Source organism: Camelina sativa, chromosome 11 (assembly GCF_030686135.1).
Source record: "Camelina sativa cultivar CO46 ecotype springtype chromosome 11, ASM3068613v1".
NCBI classification, from domain to species: Eukaryota; Viridiplantae; Streptophyta; class Magnoliopsida; order Brassicales; family Brassicaceae; genus Camelina; species Camelina sativa.
Window position 1 is genome coordinate 36853339 of NC_141890.1, and position 24204 is coordinate 36877542.

The 24204-nt window shown below is 36.2% G+C and overlaps 3 protein-coding genes and 1 pseudogene across 4 annotated transcripts; 2 read left to right on the top strand and 2 right to left on the bottom strand.

The window, feature by feature from the left end:
- The first annotated feature begins 317 nt into the window (after positions 1-317).
- On the top strand, positions 318-5533 carry LOC104725176 (uncharacterized; annotated as a pseudogene). The gene is made up of 2 exons (XR_015571145.1): positions 318-393; positions 1016-5533. The product of XR_015571145.1 is annotated as an uncharacterized LOC104725176 (transcript).
- Positions 5534-8100: 2567 nt separating this feature from the next.
- LOC104725177 (COP9 signalosome complex subunit 4) lies at positions 8101-12009 on the top strand. The gene is made up of 13 exons (XM_087475766.1): positions 8101-8768; positions 8861-9012; positions 9273-9376; positions 9469-9529; positions 9981-10073; positions 10157-10257; positions 10462-10570; positions 10661-10705; positions 10929-10997; positions 11091-11182; positions 11255-11357; positions 11471-11530; positions 11622-12009. The coding sequence occupies exons 1-13, from the start codon at positions 8639-8641 to the stop codon at positions 11694-11696; spliced, it is 1194 nt and encodes a 397-aa protein (XP_087331892.1). The 5' UTR covers positions 8101-8638; the 3' UTR covers positions 11697-12009.
- Positions 12010-12094: 85 nt separating this feature from the next.
- Positions 12095-13574, bottom strand: LOC104725178 (outer envelope pore protein 24B, chloroplastic). The gene is made up of 3 exons (XM_010443792.2): positions 13041-13574; positions 12488-12844; positions 12095-12253 (listed from the first exon to the last, which is right to left on the bottom strand). The coding sequence occupies exons 1-3, from the start codon at positions 13242-13244 to the stop codon at positions 12173-12175; spliced, it is 642 nt and encodes a 213-aa protein (XP_010442094.1). The 5' UTR covers positions 13245-13574; the 3' UTR covers positions 12095-12172.
- A 3013-nt stretch (positions 13575-16587) lies between these two features.
- LOC104725179 (protein ESSENTIAL FOR POTEXVIRUS ACCUMULATION 1) lies at positions 16588-23980 on the bottom strand. Its single transcript, XM_010443793.3, has 10 exons — positions 23636-23980; positions 22938-23026; positions 21981-22850; positions 21778-21898; positions 21598-21693; positions 20555-21331; positions 17940-20442; positions 17572-17762; positions 17432-17491; positions 16588-17215 (listed from the first exon to the last, which is right to left on the bottom strand). The coding sequence occupies exons 1-10, from the start codon at positions 23715-23717 to the stop codon at positions 16845-16847; spliced, it is 5160 nt and encodes a 1719-aa protein (XP_010442095.2). The 5' UTR covers positions 23718-23980; the 3' UTR covers positions 16588-16844.
- Between the last annotated feature and the right edge of the window lie 224 nt (positions 23981-24204).

Below are 24204 nucleotides of genomic sequence, written 5' to 3' on the forward strand. Positions count from 1 at the left end.
CCAAAAAAGTGTGGTCAAATTTAGGCTGTGATTGGAAGCCATTTAAAAAGTTTTATTCATTTTTTTAAATTCGCACATATGTCACTAATCATGTTTAAAACTAATATTTGTGTTTTTTCAAAAAAAAAAAAACAATTTTGCGGAATTATCCGCTGGATAATAAGATGGACCGCGATTCAAAACAGAACCAGTTTTTATCCAGCGTTTTTTAGAAAAACGCACCCAGTGGATAATAGAATGATTTTTTCTTGTTTTTTTTATTAAATATGCAAAATAAAATCTATATATAGGTACTACATCACAAAATCTTTATCACATCACTGTATAACATCACAAAATGATTCTTCAGAAATTGGCTTAGCAAATTTTTGAGCAGATCTTCCACATTTTCAGGTTAGTATTTTAATTTACTGTATTTGCTAAATAATTTTAATAATATAGTATATTTGTTAAATAATCTAATGTATTCTATATTATATTAACTTAAATAGTTAATAAATATAATTTATATATGATTATTGAAGTGGTTACTCTAAAATTTTGTGTTAAAATTAACAAGTGATGCAACTATTTTCATCATTTGTTATTATTGATGTTAATATGTGTCATTTAAAAAACTGAAATTAAATTTGAGGTTAATGATAATATTTCAAAATAGATTATGACAAATAATATTAACTATTGTGTTTTTTTCTAAATAATTTTAAGATTTATATTATTTATGAATAATGAATGATAAGAAAAGTTTTCTTTTATTTTCATAATTCTAAAATTAATAACAAGTTTATTCTTTTAAATCATTTCCGAGAATTATTAATTTTAGATGCAAAAATTGTTTTCAATAGCTATTAAAAAATTATTTGGTTTTTAGTAATAATTATTAAAAAAATGGTCATTTTAAAAAATGAAAAAAAAATCATAAACATAACCAAATTATTATCATCATCGATTATACAAAAAAAAAGTGATATATATTTAGATTATGACCTGATTTTTTCAAATTTAAGTGTTTTAGAATATCATGAGGAAATTATTTTATGATCGTGGGATCACTCAATTTTTTGGAAGCGGTTCACGAGGAAGTCGAAGACGACAATCCTTTGAAACAACAATACAAGACAGCATCACTGGCTTTAGAGAATTCCAACGACAAATTTTTCAACAACTTTGTCCTGGTGCTTTTGACCAAGATGATTACGATGAATTTAAAAAGGCGGAAGCGATATTTATCGCGCTAGATCTTCCCAAACACACTAGATTTTATTGGGCATGCATTAATGCACTTAAGAAGCTAGTATTTTGGCGTAAGTATTTTATTGATATAGCTGCAAGCACCGACGAGGATAAGATACAACTGTTAGAAGCTATGACTGGGGTTTCACGTAACAACCAAGATGTGCCAAAACAGTTAGGTTCAGGCCATTCATTTGGGAGTCCACATTCAGGAGGTATATCATCTGGCAGTCCATCTTCTGTGGGTAATAATTTGGGAGGGCAAAATTCACCCGGTTTTTGGGTCCCATTTATCCACAGTAGGGAACACCACCAAATGCTCCACAGTGGGGAACACCACCAAATGCTCCACAGTGGGGAACACCACCAAATGCTCCACAGTGGGGAACACCACCAAATGCACAGTGGGGCACGTCACCAAATGTTCCACAGTGGGGAACACCACCAAATGCTCCACAATGGCGGCAAACACAAATTTTCAACAAAGAGGTTCAAGCGGAACGACTCCAACAAATGTTCAATATGGATTTTCAGTTGGAGGTCAAGGAGATGGTGCAACAGTAGAAACTCCACCGATCATTCAACAAACATCATCATCCACCAAAAATAGCATCAAATTATGTTTTTTTTCTAAATCTAACACACAATCTCGTATTTTCTAGATTTTTTTTTTCTCAACATCAACTATTCGCTATCCAAAATGATACAATCAAATCAAAGGTATTTAATATTCACCTCTATAGACTTGGACCAAATGCAATGGGTTGATCTAGTATCACCCTGAATCACTAGGCAGATCCAACGCTACATAACCGATAAACATTGCATTTTTTAACCACAACGAGATAGATAACACACCACGACTCAGAGTAAAATCATCTCTTAAACCACCGACATTGACCCAATGACACGAAAACAAATACTAACATAGAGAAAACAAATCCTATACTGAAGAACATAATAATTCCAAGCTATCAGAATCTTATAATCGGCGTGTAGAACTTGTCCCAATAGCATCATCACCCAGAGGCGCATCATCATAAAAGCTTGGTTCCTCCGACTTTCATTGTTCCGGTCCTAAACCTAAAACGAACAATACATCCGACTGATCCGACCAAGAGACGCGAAGCAAAACCAGAATGAGCAGAGGCTTCTCCAAACTAATCACACAATAACTAGAATGCTAATCACCTAAAGATAAGAGATTGGAGCACATATTAGCATATCTTCACCTCATGGTGCATATCCGAATTGGCTACATCGCATCTGCCTTGTTGTCTCACTTCTTAGTCGGAATGAAACCAGAAGATTGAGGAAGCTCTCAATCACATTGGCTTTTAGGGTGTTCGCAAATCTCGGCCACTGACACACACATAAACCTCCCCAAACAACCGGTAGACTCTAAGACCCGACTCAACCGTAAACCTCCGGTCAACTTGGATCTCCGGCAGAAAGGATAGAGGTAGCAGGAGGTCGCGAACCAAAAACTCAGATCCGACTCCCTGAAGCTGCAAGGAAGGTCGCCCATAGCAGCTTCGAACCACCACCAGTCTCCCGGAGAGGAAGGCAAGCCGATATCTCATTATCCACCTCACCATCTTTACGCAACAGTTGGACTGCTCTTCAGCACAGCCGGAGAGGAAGAGAACGAGTCACCCTACTACTACAACTGGAAAAACAAAGCAATAGAGGAAGAGCAGAGCCCTCTCACACCGACGGCGGAGAGGCAAGCAGAACAGGCGGCGGCGGCTCTGTAGAACTAGGGTTTTGAGGGAGACTCGGGATAGAGAGAACTGTTCTCTGTCTCATATTTTCTAGATTTAGCACACAACTTCTAATTTAATATTTAAAACACTAAAATTATTAATTAAAATAAATCATAAAATTCATCATCTTTTTTGATGGCTCATCGTTATCTCTACATAAACTGGATCTTATTTTCCAGTCTAAAACTTTTGAGATCTCATGTTTACCCGCGACGAGGTCTAATCAGTAAACGATGAAGCAGTTTCACAAGCAAATGAGCCAAACTTCTCAGGGCGAATCCGATTTGTTGCCGCCTCTTGATCCCATTATCATCGAGCTTACGAGACCTAGGCATCGTCAAGATGACAAAGCAAGTGGTTCTTTTGACACATGGACATATCACGTGGAATAAAGAAGGGAAGATTCCAGGAATCCGATGTAGGTAAGAAATTCAAGCAGTCATGAAATTGAGAGAAAAAGATGAAGAACATAGAACAGTTGTTCGACAAAATGCTTATAAGAAGATTGCTGCTCGAGGAGTTCCCTGTAGGAAAACACTAAAGTCCAACGTTTCACTACCATCATGATTCAATTCCATAGCGACAAAGAGATCACAATCCAATTTTCAACCATCCAAATCCTACTCCACACTCTTTTTACCTACTGATCTCAGATCCACAACTCTAAACCCATAGAACTGTTGAGTTTCATCTTCAATTCTAGCTTCCATGACATATAGTTTCTACTCTCAAAAGATCAAATTCAGATTAACTACAACAAAACCCAATTGATCTTTGGTCGATCAAAAGGTAGACAAATACACAAACTTTCAAGCTTATTGATCTTTGGTCGATCAAAAGGTAGACAAATACACAAACTTTCAAGCTTATTCCTAATCAATATTGATTCTTCCCTAAAAATCTACAAACAAACTTACTGACAGATCCATGATTTCAAATAAACTCAAACACATATGCACATAATTCAATAGACAAATAAATCAAAGTCATTTCTCAATATAGGACCTCTCAAAACTTTTTAGTTGGGAAATTAATGAGATGATGATTAAAAATGACTACAATTGAAACAAGATACATCACCTCATCACAACCCTAGTTCTATAATTAACTAACCAATTGAACAGTGAGTGATTCTCAATTTTATCTCTATAATGTAGTCAAAGATATATGTAGAGGTGCCAGAGAGATTTTAAGAGAGATATGAGGTTACAGAGGAGAAGAAGTGAACGATGGCCGAATGGAGGACACCATCATGGGAATGATCCTCACCATCTTCTTCCTCGTTTCAGCACAATGGTGGAGTGGAATCTGTGTGTGTTTGTAAGACGGGGTGGATACGTTTCTTCCATCGAAGAGGAGTTAACGAAAATATAAAAGATTATAATTATTTTTATTATTTTATAATATATATTAATTCAATAAATAATGCTACTTTTGTTTAGACGTTTAATACCTGGTATTTTTTTGTTGGAAGATTAATACCTATATTAATTAAAACATGTAGTTTAAAATATAAAAAAATAAATGTTGTCATTTTCATACCTACGATTTCTTAACATAAGAAATATTCCAATTTTACCCTTATTTAATTCTATTAATTTTCATTTATAAATAACATGGCATTAATTTAATTATTATCTGAATTAAAAAGTCTTATGAATATTTTTCATTTTATCATTCTTTAATATCTGTAATTGTTATTATTATTGATTAAATGGTAATAAAAATCAAAACACAATTTTGCAAAAAATTCAAAACACACCGACGAGACTCAAACTTGGTTCTTTCCAGTTCCTGAATCATTGCTGCCTTGCTTTTAAGTTCATTCATCAGATATTGCTGGTGCATAACAGATTGTTCACGCTCTCTATCTTTTTCAGCAAATGACAACCTAACTTTTAAGATTAAATCTGGTCGAGAACTTCGCTGTACATCGTTGTCGGAAGTTCACCGAAGAAGAAATTATCGGTGACGAGCGGTAGATTGAAAAGTCCAGCCGGAACAGTTCCGTTGAGAAGATTCTTGACGATTCTCGCCTCTGCATAAATCCATTGGGATAAGTCCGGTGAGATGGTTAAAGAGACATCAAGCTTTTTCAGATTCCCATTCCGGCCAAGATTGGCTTGTAACAGTAAGGTGAAGTTGTTCTCCCACTGTCCCACACTTCAAAGACTTGGAGTTTTGGTAACTCTCCGATGTTTCTGAGGTCGATGAAGCTTTGAGGTATCTCTCCGGTTAACTGGTTGATCGATAAATCCAGAGATTTGAGGCTGATTAAACCGGAGAGTTCCGGGTGAATGTGTCCGGTTAAGTTTTGATATGAAGGAACAGAGTGTGTAAATGCTTCACGTTACTTAAACTTGTTAGATTCACCTGACCGTTTAACATCCCAATCCCAATTAAACTAGGGTTCCCAGAAAGAGCATCTTGATCAGACGGAGAAGATGAAGAAGCCATGGCTGATTTTTTTTCTTTTCTTTAATTGTCATTTTATCATTCTTTTATATCTTTAATTGTCATTAGTATTTCTTTTATATCTGTTATTATTATTTTTAGTATTAGTATTTAATCAATGATTTTTTTTGGTAGGAAGTATTTAATCAATGATAAAGATATACTAATAACAATTACACATATTAAAGAAGGATAAAATGAAAAATATTCATAAGATTTTTTAATTCAAATAATAATTAATTTAATGCCATGTTATTTATAAATAAAAATTAATAGAATTAAATAAGGGTAAAATTAGAATATTTTTTATGCTAAGAAATCGTAGATATGAAGATGACAACATTTAATTTTTTAGGTTTTAAACTACACGTTTTAATTAATATAGGTATTAATCTTCCAACCAAAAAAGACCAGATATTAAACGTCCAAATGAAAAATAGATGAAGTATTTTTTGGCTTTTTCCCATTTTTAATTGTGTGCTAATTTTGGAAGAAAAACTTAGATGTGTGCTATTTGAGAGTATTTCTCTATTAAATAACATATGGATTTAATTTAAGTTAGTTTGCAACACTTGTTAAATCAATTAGATTAGATTTTGACACTTTTTGAATATATATATATATATTAAACTAAAAAAAATAGAGATACAATTACAAATGTTAATTTATGTGTACATATAGTTTCTCTTAAAATTTATTTTTGTTAACCAAAAGAGTAAAATAATAAATCACAAAAAATTTAAACATGAGCTTTTTTTTTTGGTAGAGACAAGTGAGCTTATTATTAAATGTTGCATAAGTTTATTTTTTGAAATTAACTGATGTAATCATAAGTGAGTACACAAAATAACTTTAAAAAAAGAAATGAGCTTTCAAGAATGAATTTTAGATTATTTGATGAGAATTTTAGTATATCTTTATTTATGTTTTATTTATCTAAAATTAGTTGCAAATAGGGTTAATTTATCTTATATATAATCTTTTTTTCCAAAATTTTATTCGTTAAGATATAGTGCATAGACCACTACAAAAAATGCGACACTTAACGTCATTTTTTCATGGGTTAATGTCACTAGAAAACTGACTGTAAAAACAAATAGTAAACCAACGTATCATGGACTTTCGTTAGTTTTTTTTTTTTTTTTTTTTTTGCTAATCAAGCTGGATAGTATAAGGTGGAGATTTAACATATGATGAAGACGTTGGCTGTTATAACGTGAAGGAAAAAGAGGAAAATGAAGAAGAAAAAGAAGAAGATGATATATAAGAGGAGAATTAGACGATGCTGCATTATCTAGCTGAGACGCCGCATTATCTGGCGAAACTCCGGTGGACAAGGATGGTGTTTTTGCGACTTCACATTGAGCAACCATCGTTTTTTGCTCAAAAGCTCGTTCACTCAAATCTATATATACATTTTTAAAGTATATTTTGGATTCTACTCTTTTAGTTAAAAAATCATCCGCGGTACACCGCAGATTAAAATCTAGTCTTTCTAAAACACCAATACATTTTTATTTTCTTCTTCTTATTTTTCTTCTCTTCCTCCACCAAAGCCATCTCCGCCTAATGAAAGATGTAATTTTAATTATAGGTTTGTAACAATGAATTTCACCAATGTGCTTACGTAATTTTGAAATCATGCAAATACTTCAAAACCGTTTTTGTTGCTTGAAGAATGGGGGTGAAAAAGAAGATATCTGATTATCATTTACGGGTTGGCTGGATTTTAATTGAGGTTAATATTAAATTTTAGATGGTTTCATTTTCGTTTTAGTTCATAAAGATTGAATTTTATATGATAAGATATAATATTTCTCGTGAAAAAATAGGTAATCTTCCCATGGAGAATTGTTAGCTTATGATTTGATCATGTTGACGGAACATAATTTTTTTTTTGACTATCTTACTTTCACCATATACAATAGTTAGTGACATGATTTTTGTATACAAGAACAAGGGGAAAACAAATTTAGCTAACAAAAGAAAAAAAAAAAAAAAAAAAAAAAAGAGAAAGAAAAAGGTTGGGCGACTGGAGAAGGGATGAACCTTGTGGGGCTATTGCAAGATGCATCATGCATGTTTATATAATGAATGGATCTTGTAGTGCCAAACAAGAGAGATTCAGTGGAAGATGAACAAGCCAAATGAAGAGAATAATGTGGAGTTGTTACAAATCAAGGTAAAACTCTCACAAGACATATTAAAAAGACATCCGAATTGAAGATAAAACACCCAGAGCATAAGAGAATCATCCTATGACAATTTTTCCAAGCTACCAGAAATTAGATTATTATCATGAGATTTATACTATGACAATTTTGTTTTCTGTGAATGAGATGTTTACCGTTCAAAAAGTTTCGCACAACATAGAATTGAGCCTTTTTTTTTTCTCAAAAACATAATTTGTTGAAGTTTATAATTATCACAACATTCTTTTAGATAGATGTTCTCGAATTAGATCACCATAAACTCCACCTAAGATAAAATATATTTTCCCTTCATCTAATTTTTGCTTGTATAAAGCAACTATGAGAGTGGTGATCTTTTACTTCAAACAATGATCTTTTCATACGTTTTCTATTACAAATTGTTCTCTTAACTCTCAAATACTATAAATAATCTATTTGTGACATGGTTTTCTAGTGTCACGATAATTGTAATCTCTCTTTCTTCTTACTTTTTTTTTCTGACTCAGAGGATTAAAATGTCGTCGTAAAATATATCCTCATCAATCATCATGTTTTTTCAAACCTTGTGATGTTTTTATTGTTTGTGTAGAAACTTGCCCTCACTAACGAATAACTTACAAAAATTGTAATTTGTTAAAGAAATTTTGATCTACCGTAGTTTTGGTAAATTTTACCATCACAAATTCACAATTCTATTATTTATTTTTGTTTATTTTTTTTTTGACAGCCAATTCTAGTATTTATTAACTACCAAAAATTCTAGTATTTTTATGCTTTAATACATTTTTTATTTTTATTTACTAAATCCCTTGTGTGAGTTGTGATTTTATTTTACTTTCCCCATATAAAAGCAGAAACGAGAGACCCAATAAAAAAAAAAAAAAAAAAAAAAGAAAAAAAAAAAAGGGAAGCTAGAGAAACAAATCAAACCCTTTGAAGGTTTTTTAGGGTTTGCAATCGAAGCGGGAGAGAAGAAATTGCCGAAGCGAAGCCATGGACGAAGCTCTGACGAACGCTTCTGCAATCGGTGACCAACGCCAGAAGATCGAACAGTACAAACTCATCCTCTCCTCTGTTCTTTCATCAAACGATCTTCTCCAAGCCCAACGATTCATCGATCACAGTAATAATTTCTCTCATCTTCCTCATCTATGTTAGAAATTCTGGTTCGATTTTGATTTTATGTTTCGTGACGATTTGGTAAAAAATTTCCAGTTCTTTCCGATGATGTCCCGTTGGTGGTTTCGAGGCAGCTTTTGCAATCGTTCGCTCAAGAGCTTGGGAGATTAGAACCAGAGACGCAGAAGGAGATTGCTCAGTTTACACTTACTCAGATTCAGCCCAGAGTTGTTTCTTTTGAGGAACAGGTTTGTTTTCTCTTTCCTGTGCATCCGTAGCAATCGTGTACTTTTCTAAACCCTAATTAGTCTAAGTCGAGAAGTATGTAGAGAGAGACGCTTGCTATTGTATTGGTATGGTGTTTGGAATCTACACTGAAAATTACTTTGAGATGTTTGTTTTTACCAAGGATGCTGTTGTTTTGGGATAACGGAGACAATGTACATTGTGTTGCTTTACAATCTTTTGTATGTTAAGAGAGGAAACTGTTTTTGGGGTGTATCTGCAGGCACTTGTTATCAGAGAAAAACTTGCCGGTTTGTATGAATCAGAGCAGGAATGGACTAAAGCGGCGCAGATGTTGAGTGGCATTGATCTGGACTCTGGAATGAGGTGTGTTGCAGTGAGCTGAATTTTCTTTTACGTTCTTCACCTTCATGTTCTTTTCTGTTACTTAATATTGGGTTTGTGGTGTTCTTTATTAGGGCTGTTGACGAGAACTTCAAGCTCTCAAAGTGTATCCAAATTGCTCGTTTGTATCTTGAGGTTTGGCTTTCCCTTCCATGTACATATGCACAATAGATTGTGTCCTTTTCATTAATTTGTAAGCATGTAAATCGGTTATCTCTATTTGTGAGATGGATTTCCGCATCGCAGTAATGGTTTATAGCTAATTGGTCGTGTTTCCTTATGTGGCTGCACTTCTTTACAGTTACAGAAGTTAGATCTTAAAAGCTCAAAAGACACCATTTGTTGATTCAAACTTCAAATATTTGGACATTTTTCTAGAGTGATTTTATTCAAACTTAACAAGTCTCTTGAACAGATCTAAGCATGAAACTAGGAATCTCGACTGTGTTAAGAACTTTATTCTTCTTGACAATATGACTTGTTTATTTTGCTTCTAAAGAGTAAATTGGGGCTACCAGGGTTGTATAAATACATTAGTTAAGACTTTTATTGTTCTCTAATACTTTTGTGTTTTGAATATCTGCAGGATGATGATGCTGTAAATGCTGAGGTTTTCATAAATAAAGCTTCTTTCTTAGTGAGCAGTAGTCAGAATGAAGTTTTGAATTTGCAGTACAAGGTTGGCCCGTCTTAAACTAAGAATTTATTTGCTGGGTGATTAAGGAGCACTCCTTTTCAAGTTTTAATATATTTCCGTTTCAGGTCTGCTATGCTAGAATTTTGGACATGAAAAGAAAGTTTTTAGAGGCTGCACTTCGGTACTACGGCATCTCCCAGATAGAGCAACGCCAAATAGGGGATGAGTAAGTGAACCGACTTATCTCTCTGCTACATTTTTTTTCTTTTCAAATTTCTCCTGTGCTGGTTTCCAGTTCGAATGGATATAACGGCTAATCAATCTTTGGACACTCACACAGTGTGATTGATGTCCTCCTATTTTCTCTCTCCAATACGTTTATAATATCTCGTTATTCTGAAACGGTTCTAAGGTTTTCTAATATTTTCAGCGAGATTGATGAGAATGCTTTAGAGCAGGCCCTATCCGCTGCTGTCACATGTACCATATTAGCTGGAGCTGGTCCTCAGCGATCTCGTGTTCTTGCAACTTTATATAAAGTAATTCCCTTTGGATTATTAATAGAATGTTATTTCTTGCTTGCTTATTTATCGTTTTCTATATCTTTCTCAATATCTTTTTATTGACAGGATGAGCGTTGCTCCAAGCTGAAGATTTATCCTATCCTGCAGAAGGTTCTATCTCTTATTACATACAAATCTTGTTTCCTCTAGTAGACAGACATACATTGCATGCATGTGGATATAGTATTGCTTTAACTCACGTATTACTCCTGCTTAAGCCAGTGTGATGTTTATTAGATTTGATTCATAAACAAATAAAAAAAAATCATGATCGGGTATAGAAGCTTGGTCAGAATTGCATGCTAACTTTATTATTTTTTATGTAACTTTCCAGGTGTATCTGGAAAGGATTTTAAGGAGACCAGAGATTGATGCTTTTTCAGAAGAACTAAGGCCACATCAGGTATGGACTGTTATTAAGATTTAGATGTAGTTTTTGGGTATCATCGGACTTGGTAGGTTCATAACAAGATTATACGTTGTTGATTTTCAACAGAAAGCGTCTTTGCCTGACAAATCCACTGTTCTTGACCGTGCTATGATTGAGCATAACCTTCTAAGTGCAAGCAAACTCTACACAAACATAAGGTATGAGATGTAGAATTTATCTTGTTTGTGTTTCTGAGACTTGTTTGTTTTTCTAAACTATTTGTACCTTAGGTTTGATGAATTGGGAACTCTGCTGGGGATTGATCCAAGAAAGGCGGAGAAGATAGCAGCTAATATGATTGGTCAAGACAGAATGAGGGGTTCCATAGATCAGGTATAAGCAATCAAAATTACTGTCGGTTGAGCTTTGTAAGCAAAGCCCTGAAGAGAAATCTTGTTATTGTGGATTATTAAGAAGGTGTCTAAATATGTTATATTACTGTCCAGGAGGAGGCTGTGATACATTTTGAGGATGACATTGAGGAACTACAACAATGGGATCAACAGGTCTCTCCCCCTTCCCTCTCTTTAGAGCAGCTATATATGTTTGTTTTGTTTTATTGGTGTGGAATATGACTGAAAAGTGGAATCTGTGCAGATATCGGGATTGTGCCAAGCTCTCAATGATATTCTGGATGGCATGGCAAAGAAAGGCCTGCCTGTTCCTGTCTGATTGATTCCAAGCAGTGAGACCGTCTCGTGATGATTAATTTGTATTAGCCGAGCCCAACAGATCGAGTCTCATACCTAAGTTTTTGCCAAATTGCTGTGTTTTCTGGACAGTTATTTCACCTCATTTGCTTTCTTGCAAATTCATGAGCCTTTAGGTTAATTGATACGGAGAGGGAAAGATTAGGCATTGAAAGACGATTTTCAGAGGTGAACAAAATATTTTATGCATAGATGAAGCTTTCTGGTGCAAGAGAATGATGAAAATAGTATTTACCTTTTAAATCTATAACATACTGGTCCATTTAATTGTTAAATCTTGTAGATGTTACTTATCTGAAGATTTTTAATTCGTGAACCAACAAAACTATTGCAACTTTAAGAAATCATCATAAAAGATAATGGAGGAAGAACTGCTAGTAATTATAATGAGGGTAACAATGTGTTATAACACCAAACAATGGAAGTGAAAGAAGGAGACTACATTTCGAGGTTCCATGTAGTTTCTGCAGTCAATTTCGGGTTTTTCACTTCGTCCGCTAGATTCACAGATGCACATACCTGTCGAAACGAGAAGAAAAGTCCATAAAGCTTAACTAGATAGTTGTTGCTTGGAAGAAAGCAAAACTCAATGTCTAAATATGATTTGCCAATACACAAAAGAATGTAATCGTTAATTATGATGAACACAAACCTTATTTACATGCCAAACAATCTAATCGTTGTTTATAAGGTTTTAAGTCACTGATATCACGATTTAAACTTAAAAGAACAAAGATAGCTAACAAAATATACCTTGAATCCACTTGTTTTGGTGTTCTTCGACCATTCCATACCAAGCAACTTACTAGACGTCTGATAAGTTGCCTTGACAGTGTCACCACTGTAAAACCTCCGAGAAACCGCGAAATCCCATGTATTTTTCGCCAAGTCATAGCACGGCTCGAAGGTAGCTAACCCTTCATGAGCATAAGAATACTTAAGCTTACAGTTGTTAGTGCCAACCATGTAGTTAGCAGAGAGTTTGTTTGCAGAATCAATCAAAAGACTCCCATCGAGAATTGTTCTGTTATCTGCTCTGCTATGAATGTAAGTCAAATTCAAAGGCTTCTCAGCAATCCTTACTGTGTTCATGAACTGGAACCTAACATCCTGTAAACCCAAAAACACACACAGACCAAATCAGATTACACCAAACCCTAAACCCCTAAACTCTTACTTGAATCAAAGCAATTGTTTGGTCCTGCCTCAATTCTTCAGAAATTAAACTGATTTGAATCAATCAATTGAAAATAAAGTAACTTTGACTTAATTAAAAGGGGAGAAGCAAGGAGTTGAGTTTTTTTACCTTCTTAGGGACGTTGTACTCGACGATGAAGGAACCAGGCTTTTCGACGGCGAGAGAGAGGCCGTTCAAAGTAGGGCCGGCGACGAGGGTAGCATCGGTCATAGTTGCACGTAGTTTAATATCGCCTGCGTTAAAGGCGATTGAACCGATTCCACTGGTCTTGTCAGCATCGTACTTGCCTTTGAGAGAAGCCTTCATCGCCATTTTCGCACAGCAGAGGTTTGGTGAGAGAGAGCGGCGAAAGAGGAGGAGACGATAAAACAAAAAAAAAATAAAGGCACGGTGCTATTCTCCGCTCGCGTGTTCCTCGTTCGCACGTGCGAATTAGCCTCTTTGGGGTTGTAAAACCTTTGCTTTGGTTGAGAAGGTCTTAATAAGAAAACATACATAATAAAATATATATATTTCAAACATTTGAGTTGTTTTTTTTACAAATCAAACTGTTGAGGTACATCAAGATCCCTTAGTTTTGAAAGATTGATGTATTTTACTCATGTGGTTATTTGTTTTCTATTTTTTTTCAAATTCCAATGCAACTTTACATGATTTTTTCGGATATACTCTTTTATATATTTGTTATTCTTTAATTATGATAGTTGATCATTAAACACATACATGGTTTTCAAAATCATTAAAATTTTCTAATGAATCTAATAATATCTTTGTAATTATGTCATTTTGACATATTTCATACAAATTAAAAAAACAAATATATCCTTATTTAATAAATAATTAATTGGTTAATTTATTTATAGGTTAAGGATAAAAATTATGAAATCTAATATAAAAAATACATAAAAATATAAAATGATGCACTAAAAATGTAAAATGACATTTTTGGTGAAACAAAAAGAAAATTAATGACATTTTTCATGAAACAAAGAGAGTATTATTTTAGAGTTAAACAAAGAGATTATGGGTCATTTTCAAAAGATCCGCGACCAGTCAATCATGCTATCCTTACCTTACAATCAATCGACACATACCTCTTCAAAACTATACACTATATGTAAAATAGAAAATCAAACCTAAAAATTAATTTAATATATTGTAATAGTGTAACACAGAACAAAAATGAAAATGTTTACAAAATAGATATTTTTGAAAAGAGATAATTCATAAGAGTATTTCTAACAAATTCTCAAAAATTATAATCATATATATGTGTGCTATGTAAGATCCACTAATTTGGTTTAAAAATTCAAAATAATACCAAATTAATCACCCGTTAGTTATATTGAATTATATTTCCTACTTGCATTAAGTTTTTTTCTTAAATTTTAAATATATACAAGTAAATTTAGCTTGACGTTCATACTATATTTCTTTGACAAAACATTTTATCATCATTAATTTACTACAATATTTATATAGTGTTTTATAAATGTTAGGTTGAATTTTCAATGACCTGTAAAGAGCTTACCTAACTTTATTTTCAAATAAGAAATGCAAAAAATTGTTCATTAAGTTAATTAAAAGAATCAAGAATGTTCAAAGCAAATTTTAGCACAGGATAATATGTCCAAGTTTAAGTCCCAGATTACTACGATATTCATTGTTGCAACTTTGATGTATGTGTTTGTTCCTCTTTTTTCAAACGAAGAACTCGAGGCATAATCATTATGGAATACTTGTCTTGTCAAAATCACTCATAAGTATGTGTTGAATATTATTCTCGTTGTTTTCTTTGGAAATGGAACCATCTATCATTTTTTTTTGGTTCAACATCAACTTATATTCACCCAAATCAAATTACACTTGGTTTATCCACTATTACATCATATTTGATCCAATCTGGCTCCAAAGAATATAGCTTAGGATCATAATTCTGTAAAGAAAGAGATGGTGAGGAGCAGTGCTTGTATATCTTGGAGTATTGGGGCAAAAACAGGCCAGCATTCTACGTTGTTCACCAGATTGACTGCTATCAACGAGTCTGATTCGAAAATAATACGGTTGTAGTTCAATCTTACCATTGAGGCAATCGCCTTTCTTAGAGCCTCCAACTCCACTTCTAAAGCTGAATGTGCTTTACGAATAGCCTGCACTCCTAACCATAACACTTCACCATTTTGGTCTCGGAGAACCCACCCTGTACCGCTCTGATTGGTTTCCCCCATCCAAGATCCATCGGTATTTCATTTTACCCAATCTGTTAGAGGGGGTTTCCATCTTACATTGGCATTGGCGCTCACTGCAGGGCGCTCACTGCAAGGCGGAACCATCTATGATCTTTGTTGTAACGTTCACGTCTAAGAAGGAAAAGTGTGTTAAAAAAATATATTGTCGACCGACCCGGTTTAATTGTCCATCAAACATAATATTTGAAAGAAAAATTCTTGGGTTCATTTTTAGCGGTGAACAACTCTCATTCACCTCATGTTAATTAACTAATCAAAATACAACAATATGCTATGTCATATTATATTTAAAAAATAAATCAAAATTAAAATAAACAAACAAAACAAATTAAGAAAACAAATTATGTAGATCTTTTATTAAGGAAACTATGTCGGTTTGAGTTTATAAAAGAGGGTTAGGGTTTAAATTTATAATTTTAAAAATTATATGTCGGTTTGTCGATTTGGGTTTAAAAAATAATGGTTAGGATTTATATTTTAGTATTAAACAAAATTATATGTCGGGGTTTACAAAAGAGTGGTTAAGGTTTATATTTTACAATTAAACGAAATTATATGTCGGTTTGGATTTATAAAAGAGTGGTTAGGGTTTAGATTTTACAATTAAAAAAAATTATATGTCGATTTGGGTTTACAAAATAGTGGTTAGAGTTTAGATTTTACAATTAAACAAAATTATATGTCGGTTTTGGATTTATAAAAAATGGTTATGGTTTAGATGTGATAATTCAAAATTGTAATATAATATTTAAATTAACAAATTTAAAATTGATTAATCTACATAATTTGTTTTCTTAATTAAAATTTGTTTTTCTTAATTTAAAAGCGTGAATAAGTGAAGTCATTCCTAAAGATGAACCCAAGAATTGTCCGGAAAAAGAGAGGTGGTGTATGGAATTATCGTGTCCCAATTTTCTACAATTGCTTAAAACATGTACTGCTAATACTATTTTGACCGAATAAATTGATATTTCGTTGAGGTTCCTATTTTCTTTTCATATTTATTTATATATTTTAAAAAATAATGCAATATGAACCAAAAGGAATTTCTCTGATGAATAATTTTAGTTTGAATATTCTTTTTTTTTTATTATTATTCGAAGAATATCTAAAGTTTGAATATTAAGAGTAACCAATAATATTAATCTTGAATTAAATTTTATATATTTTGATTTTCAGAATAATATGTTTTTGTATTACTCACAAAGTTTTCTACCTTTTCTTCTTCTAAGAATTGAAAGAATTTTTTTTCTCCAAAATTGAAAGAACTTTATCTTTCTACTTTTGGGAAAGTTTACGACTTTCTTTTGTCATAATGGTTGGTTGGCTTCAGTACTCTTGTAGTTGTAAAAATTTGTAATGACTATAAATAAAGCTTGAACTCTTGTGAATCAAAAAAAAGGAAATTTGGGTGAACAAAAAGGTGTCTAATACGTAAAACAACAAACAAAATCCAACATCTCTTTTGGGTTGCGACTAAAAAGGGAAGAGGAACATGAAAAAAACTCATCTCGCTGAAAGTAGTCTAACAAAACTTCCTAGAGAGATAAAACAAGTTCCATCCCATATAAAATTAAAGAGACCAAGATTTGTCCTAAAAAACCAAATGTACAATGAAAACTGAAGCCCAAAAGTGTATAAACATCTCTCCAACTTCCTCCTCTTAATCATCAATTGTCTGAATCTCTCCCATCATGATCCTGTTACTAACCACATTAAATCCCAGAACTGATGCGCTTAAGCTTACCTTCTTCCCTTTCTTTGCCTTTTTCTTTCCTCCAACTTTTGAGAAGCTGTCATTTGCAGCACTAGTGTTCTTATAATAATAGTCTTCTCCTGTGTTGTTTCGGGTCCCGACTCCCGAGCCTTTTGATTGAAATGCGATCTCAACTACTTCTGAAGGTAACAGGTCTTTGTAGTTGAGAAATTTGTCGATGAACTTGTGGTCCGGATCACGCGACCCCAGGTTTTCTGTCAGAAGAGTTTCAGCTTCTGATCGGGATAGCTTCAGACAAAATTCCAAGACACTTGTATCTGGCAAAAGAGATACACACGACATATTAAAAACAGAATAGATGTTTGATCTAAGGAAAGAGAGGATGTTCCCGTATATGTTCTTCAATCAGTCCCAACAAGGTTACAAGACAGTTTGCCTAGGGCAGGCTCACCTAGAACTCGCAGAAAATGAGATATATATAGGGAAGGACTAAATACAAATTGAAGACTACCAGTGTAATATGAACTTTTTACCTTCTGAACCAAGAAGTCTGAGACATTCGCTTTTGCACCAATCTCTGAAGCCATCCGCCTCTGGAAAACCACAGATCCACATGAGAAAAAACAAGCCAAGAGTTTCAGACAGACAGAGTGATTGTCAGTAAAAAGCATACCTGTGAGTTTTGTCACTGCCTCCTTTTTCCCTTTTTGTGACGCCTGAGTGACAACAGGTGAAGACAAAACCAGATCTGCAGATCCAGTTGAAACTGATTTCTGTCGATTCAGTGAAGTTCCCGCATTGACTTTTCCAGTAGTGTTTTTGGTTCCCCAAGTGCTTTGACTTGTAAGATGAGGAAAGTCTCCCCTGCTCGAAAAGAACTCTCAGTTAGTCTTATATCTTCAACACATATAAGATGATAATAAAATGCAAACTCATATAGCATGAAGAAACTATAAGGGAAAGCTGCTCCTTCAATATATTAGTAATACAACATCACATATGACAACTTGCGAATTCAAGGAACAAGAAATGGGTTCGTACTGTTTTGATTCCTGGGTTGATTGCTCAACTGGACCCCAGAAAAGGTCATCATCTCCTTTGGATTTTGACTGAGAGGAAGATTGAGAAATAGCCTGCGAAGGGGAAGATGCAGAACGTGACCAGGAAGCACCGCCCTGATGAGCCTGTGATGGAGTAGATTTCTGGGTGATAGGTACTGGACTAGGGGGTGGATGAGACGAGGTCGTCATCTTCTCCTGCTCCTTCACGATATCCCTAAGCGAGCTAGGTTTTGTGGATTTTTTCGGACCAGTAGACCATGCAGCAGCCGGTGGAGGATTGTTAACAGTCTCTCCTTTCCAGAGAACAAAATCTCCCAGAGAAGGCCCAGAAGGAATAGCAGGCAAAACTTCCTTCTCCTGCTGCTGTACAACACGAGAACTTTTTCCCTTCTCAACCGAGTTTGTTTGGAGGGATGTATCTACAGTAGGAACATGTGCAGCAATTTTTGCCCCAGAATTCTTAGCTCTCGCAGATTTCTTGCGGCTCTTTTTCGTTTCCTTAGCCTCAATAAAGTTATCATCGTCTAAAGACTCTGTATTAGTGGTTGTGACTTTCATAAATGCATCATTGTCAGAATTGATTTCCTTTACTTCCCTCTCTTTGTCACTGGATTTGGCAAAAACATCATCACCCAGCAAGTCATGCAAGTGGCTTTTCTTAGCCTTAAGAGCAGGGACACTTTCAGGCTTTACAACACCGCTTTGAGTATTAGCTGACTCTGCATGAGTCTCTCTTAGTATGTTAGGATCTGAATGGGCAACAATCCCAGCCCAAGGAGCAGCCGAACCCACTGAACTCACAGTTGTAGAAATTTTTGGAGCTAAAGCTTCTGCTTGTGCTTCCCTCTGTTCTTCCATTTGAATTTCTAGCAATGACTTCGGTTTAAAGCCAGGAGCAGGCTTCCAAGCTCGCGCTGGTTGTGTTCGTGTGTTTTGAAGTGAAGACTCTTCTCCCCTGACTGAACCTGCTTCGGAACTTATTTGGGAGGTGTTAGAAGCTGTGACAGTGGAGCACTTTATGAGGTGAGTGTCACTGTCTATCGAAGAGTCAACCGTCTTTCTAGCTTTTCCCTTTATCTCAGAATCATCAACACTTCCTGGTTCAGGTTGCTTCGCCTCCTGCAGAGGAGCTCTAGACGTTATCTTAGCCAGGTCAGCAGACTGTTTAGCCCGCTGCTTCCTGGACTTTTTCTCAGAAGTCTTCCGTCCTCCAGAAACTTCATTGTTTTTAACTTCAGTTGCAGGAATCTCCACAGATAACTCACTACTGGTCTCTCCCTGTCCAGCACACACGTCCTTAGCCTGCTCCTCCAGCAACTTACTATCACATGTTTCGGGAGCTGTTACAGTAGCAGTGGAGCTTTCGTTGGTTGCACAGCTCACAGGTTCATCCATATTATGTGTAGCATGATAGCCATGTGGGAAGACAGGCTTTTCAGAAGACATGCTGTTCATGTAATCTGCAGCAACTGTTCTTTCATATTCTGATTTTGAATCATTTTTATGGGTATCATCAATTTGATCAGCCAGAGCCATCCCTTCGTTCATCCTAGGGTCAACATTACCAAACAGCTGGTGTTGCAGGTGCCGAGATGGGGCTTCGAACGAAGCAACATTCTGATTACTTGCATGAGTTACTGGGAGCAAATCAGCTAAGTTGGCACCTCTCTCCTCACGGGAAACAGGAACCTGCATCTGTTGATTGACCTGTGACATATCCTTTGATGGTTGCAGCCTAAGTGCATCAAAAGATGCCTGCAACTGCCCATAAGATGGCTCTCCAAACCTTTGCTGAGAACGTTGTTGATCTGCAAGAACCTGGGAAAACAGCTGCTGTTGCTGTCGTAACAACTGCTGCTGCTCTTCCTGTTTCTGTTGGTGTTTAAGCAAGAGCATCTTTTCCACCAATAGACGCTGATGTTGGGCAGAAAGTGGTGTCTGAGCATTCAACTGCAACAAGAGCTGTTGCTGCTGCAACAGATTGAGCGATTGCTGATCTTGAGAGAGTCCAGTGGCAAGCATCATATCAGGAGATAACATGCCACCAGGATTATTTTCAATAGGCTGACCAAGTAAACCTGCCAAAGGTAAATTATGCTCCGGCAGTCTCTGCTGTTGCGCCCCAAATGGAGTTTGCGTTTGGAAACTTTTGGCATGATGCAAATCACTTTCCTTTTGATTGGACTGGGACCAAGCAGGAAGAGGACCACTAACAGCAGGAGAAGACCTATCCGTTACACCTTGGAGGATGGACAACAAATCAGAACTCGGAGAACGGACAGGTTGTTGAAAATTTTCTGACACATTCTCTGATCCTGGCATCAGGTTTGCAGATTCTCGACCAGGCCAATACGAATATGGACTAGGTATTGATCTCTGCCGCTCAAGTTCCAGTTTCTTGGCCAAGAGATACATGTCAGCCCCACCATCAGTAACTGGTAAAGATAACCCACCGGAACTATTTACTCCATATCCTTGAACACCTACAGAGACAACATTGAAACAGAGAAAGCAAATAAAGTTACTGGCCCTGAACAGCTAATAGTATAACAAAATATTTCTTAGAACACCTTAAATAACTAACGCTAGGACTACCTTGAGCTGAACTGTTCAAACCCCCAGACATCAATGATTCAATAAACTGATTCTCCGCTACAGTCCCTGCAACATGCTTATACCTCATATCATTTTGCACCATCTGAGCCTCACCCAACCCAGACTGAACTTTTCCCACACCAGGGAAGGCTGATGGACCAACTGCATCAACAAATTCGTTTTGCTTGGCACCAGTAAAACCAGGTGGTGGACCCGACTTAGCCCGCAAATGTGGCATTACATCACCAAGTAATGAAAAAGGAGAATCATTTGGTGCAGTTGCAACACGAACTAGCAAATCTATGCCAAAATATCCAGCCTCAAACCATCCAATGATATCAGATCCAGAAAAAGGGCCTTGAATTAAACCCTGAGGATCTTTATAATAGAGTGAAAGTTCTTCAGGTGAAGGTGGCAGAAGCTTTCTGACTTCCTGGTCCCTGTCAAACACCAAAGATGGCTGCCTTCTAAGTGCAGGATCTTCATTGATTTGCCATCTTGAGTCACCTTTGGATTGTGGCAACATCATATTATTGCTGCCTAAATGATTTATTGAATCTTTAGGATGCGACCAGACGCTGTCAGAAGATTTCAGCCTGCTATCAGCTGAAGGGTCATTCCAATCATGTGAGTTTCTATTTGACCTTTCTCCCGCAGAAGGCTGACGCCACGGAGAGACAGATTGAACATGAGTATTTCCCTGCATACTGAGTTCTTTCTGTTCTCTGACAGGTACCTCATTGCCTTTCCTAAAAGGTGCATAACCTTCATGAGAAGCTGCAAAAGGAAAGAAACCATAATGTAAGAGGCTAGTAGGGACATAGAAAGAACTTGAATCATCTAGAATAAATGTTAGCATTTTCAGCTTTGACAACACTGCTTATACGATTTTAATGAATATGAGTATTGAAATCGACATTCACTCAATTCCAATACCAGCTTTATCTAACAGCACCAACAAGAGTAAAAAAAGCTGCACTTTTTCTTTTTTTGACATTCGAGTCAACAAAGCTGCATGAATGCCCCAATATGGCAACGCATACCTTCAGGCCTAAACTTATCATCTGGATAGTTCCTTGTTTCATTACTTTCATCTTTAGGTTCTTCAGCGGCGAATGTCATATCTTCTCTACTTCCAGCTGCAGCAAGGCATTCACAAAATTTACTCATTTATGTCATATACATAACACTAGAAGCTTAGATGTCTTTAACAGAATTCTTACCCGGCCTGATTCGCTTAGGTTGTGAAAATTCAGCTGGATTTCGTCCACCGGTGCCATCCTTGGTCGTCTGAGGGGCACCACTGCTAACTATTTTTCCTTTCTCAATCGCATCCAGAACATTCTGTGAGTAACAACAAGGATATATAGATGAGAGTTGAGATATTTTTGGAAGAAAAAGATCAACTAAATTAGGAAATACTCACCACTTCATCGGAACTTGGAGCGCAAAGAGCCAAAGGATCCGATGGCTGATCACACGTAAGGGATGGAACCTCAATGAACCCATCTGGAAACTTTTCATAACACTCTGAGTCAGCCATCCTGTACACATCCAACAGTTTCATCCTGCTATATCTCAGATGGGGAGGCTGTCCAGGACCACTTTCCCCCTTGTCAGAGGCAGATCCAGGGGCGTGAGACTGGTTTGACGCGCTAGTAAAAAGGCTTCCACCAGGACTCAACCTTCCACGTCCAGCTGAAAAGATAGCAGTGTTGTCTCCGCGCCCCCTACTGTGAGAGAAGGCTGGAACCTGCTTGTTTGGTGTTGATTGGCTGTGAAGAGCTTCACCTCTTCCTCGACCTTGAGAGGGTCTCCAGGGCCGGTAATGGTCTCCATCACCAGCGGGAAGAGATGGACCCTTCTCACGAATGACTTCACCGTCCTTACCAGGTTCATCCCACCTATTACGCGGAATCTCAGCTTCCTTATCATCAGGTCCCCAGCGAGAGTTCCACTTGCTCTCACGGCGCTGCTCTGGCACAGCATCCTTGTTTCCTGAATCAGTCCACCGGTCATTCGGACCACGTCGTGGTTCTCCAAATTTAGGAGCCACATTATCCCACCTGTCCACCTTCTTATTATCAGCAGCAGAGTCTTTCTCGCCATTCCGCCAGCGGTCTTTTCTGACAGTGGACAAGGTATCCCTTTCCTCATCACGCCAACGATCACGGCGACCACTTTCTGCATCAAGTAAGGATGGCCGGAAAACATCTTTTTTCTTCAGATTATCTGGTGTCTCCTCCCCATTTCCTGTTGGTCTCACAACATCCTGGTTCCCATGAGGATTTGGATCCTGTAATAGTTAAGCCAGTTCACATGTTAAAAAGTGAAGATAAAACCAAAAAAAAAAAAACTGCACGCATAAGGAATATAAACATACCCCAGTTCCCATTCCAGTCTTGTTCTCCCCTGGTTTAGAGAGAAGCCACTGAGGTGAAAGAGGAATCGCATTGTCAGAACCCTGGATATCTGCACATGATAAGATAAGGCCATAATGTCACTCTCATCCCACTAGTAAAAACACAGTAAGGTCGCTAAACTCGCAATTTCACAATGGAGACACCATGAATTACAAAAAGGTCAGACATTCAAGACTGAAACAATCCACATCTAGTGGATCTGCAACAATACTAAACAACAACAACGAACTTAAAACACCAGTTTTCTGACAAGGTAAGGAATCCATATAAAATTGATAACAAGCACACATAGAGCTCATGGTACCATCAAAAAAATCCTTCCTTTAAACGATTCCAAATATTAAAAAAAAAAAAAAAAATCAGTCCCAAAATCAAAACCCCAAGAGCTAAAAACTTTGTAATGTTATGGTTTTTGCTCTCAAACGAAAAGCGATCCAAAGAAACCAAAACCCTAATTAAAGACTTATATTAAACTCTGTTAAACGCTAATTCAATCATCGATTAAGCATCGATGAGAGAGAAGGAGCTGCTGCAAAATCACATTAAAAAAAATTAAGATTGTCTTCGAGTCTCCGTAATGAGAAGAAGACTCAAAACACACACAATCATCGGGAGGAGCTAAGAGAAAAAAAAAAAACGATTGAGAATGGGGAAATACCCTTGAAGATCTGGTGCGGTGGATTGACGGTGAGGTGCTTGTTGCGGTGGTCTGCGGCGGAGCCAGCGGAGGAGTTCGCCATGGATTGATCGGTTTCGTAAGTTACAGAGTTTACAAAGAGAGAGAGAGAGAGATGAAGCGACAAAGGAGAATAAAGAGAGAGAGCGAGGAGAGATTAAGGGTGAAGAGGAACGTAGGTTTAAAAGAGAGACCCCCCCCCCACCATAGAGGAACGACTAAACGACGGCGTACGTTAAAGCTCTTTCATATCCAGCGTATTTTAGTATTCTTCATCTCCTTTGGTAATCTATTAAATAAAAAAAGAGAAAAATTAAAAATCTTTTCTCTTTTTTTTTTTTTTCTCTTTAGGGTTTAGACAGTTTCCCCATGATTATCCACTTTGTGACTGAACGCACGCGCGTTTTTAGCGCGTTGTAGAAGTTGCCTTTGAATATTAGTCCACGTGTTGTTTACGCGCCGTGTAATGAACGAGAAGATGAGATTGATGTTAATTTGTGTGTTAAACTAGCTTGTTTTTGTTGTTCTCGCTCGAACTTTTTTTTTTGTTT

Bases quoted from the DNA above. Each gene is read 5' to 3' on its own strand.
- LOC104725179 (XM_010443793.3), bottom strand. From the start codon at position 23,717: ATGGCGAACTCCTCCGCTGGCTCCGCCGCAGACCACCGCAACAAGCAC. The intron at 22,851-22,937 runs GTATGTTTATAT...TAACTATTACAG, and splicing joins AGACTGGAATGGGAACTGGG to GATCCAAATCCTCATGGGAA. The intron at 21,694-21,777 runs GTAAGAATTCTG...GCCTTGCTGCAG, and splicing joins ACCTAAGCGAATCAGGCCGG to CTGGAAGTAGAGAAGATATG.
- LOC104725177 (XM_087475766.1), top strand. From the start codon at position 8,639: ATGGACGAAGCTCTGACGAACGCTTCTGCAATCGGTGACCAACGCCAG. The intron at 9,530-9,980 runs GTTTGGCTTTCC...GAATATCTGCAG, and splicing joins TTGCTCGTTTGTATCTTGAG to GATGATGATGCTGTAAATGC. The intron at 10,706-10,928 runs GTTCTATCTCTT...GTAACTTTCCAG, and splicing joins TTTATCCTATCCTGCAGAAG to GTGTATCTGGAAAGGATTTT.
- LOC104725178 (XM_010443792.2), bottom strand. From the start codon at position 13,244: ATGGCGATGAAGGCTTCTCTCAAAGGCAAGTACGATGCTGACAAGACC. The intron at 12,845-13,040 runs GTAAAAAAACTC...TTGGGTTTACAG, and splicing joins AGTACAACGTCCCTAAGAAG to GATGTTAGGTTCCAGTTCAT. The intron at 12,254-12,487 runs GTATATTTTGTT...TCGTTTCGACAG, and splicing joins CCAAAACAAGTGGATTCAAG to GTATGTGCATCTGTGAATCT.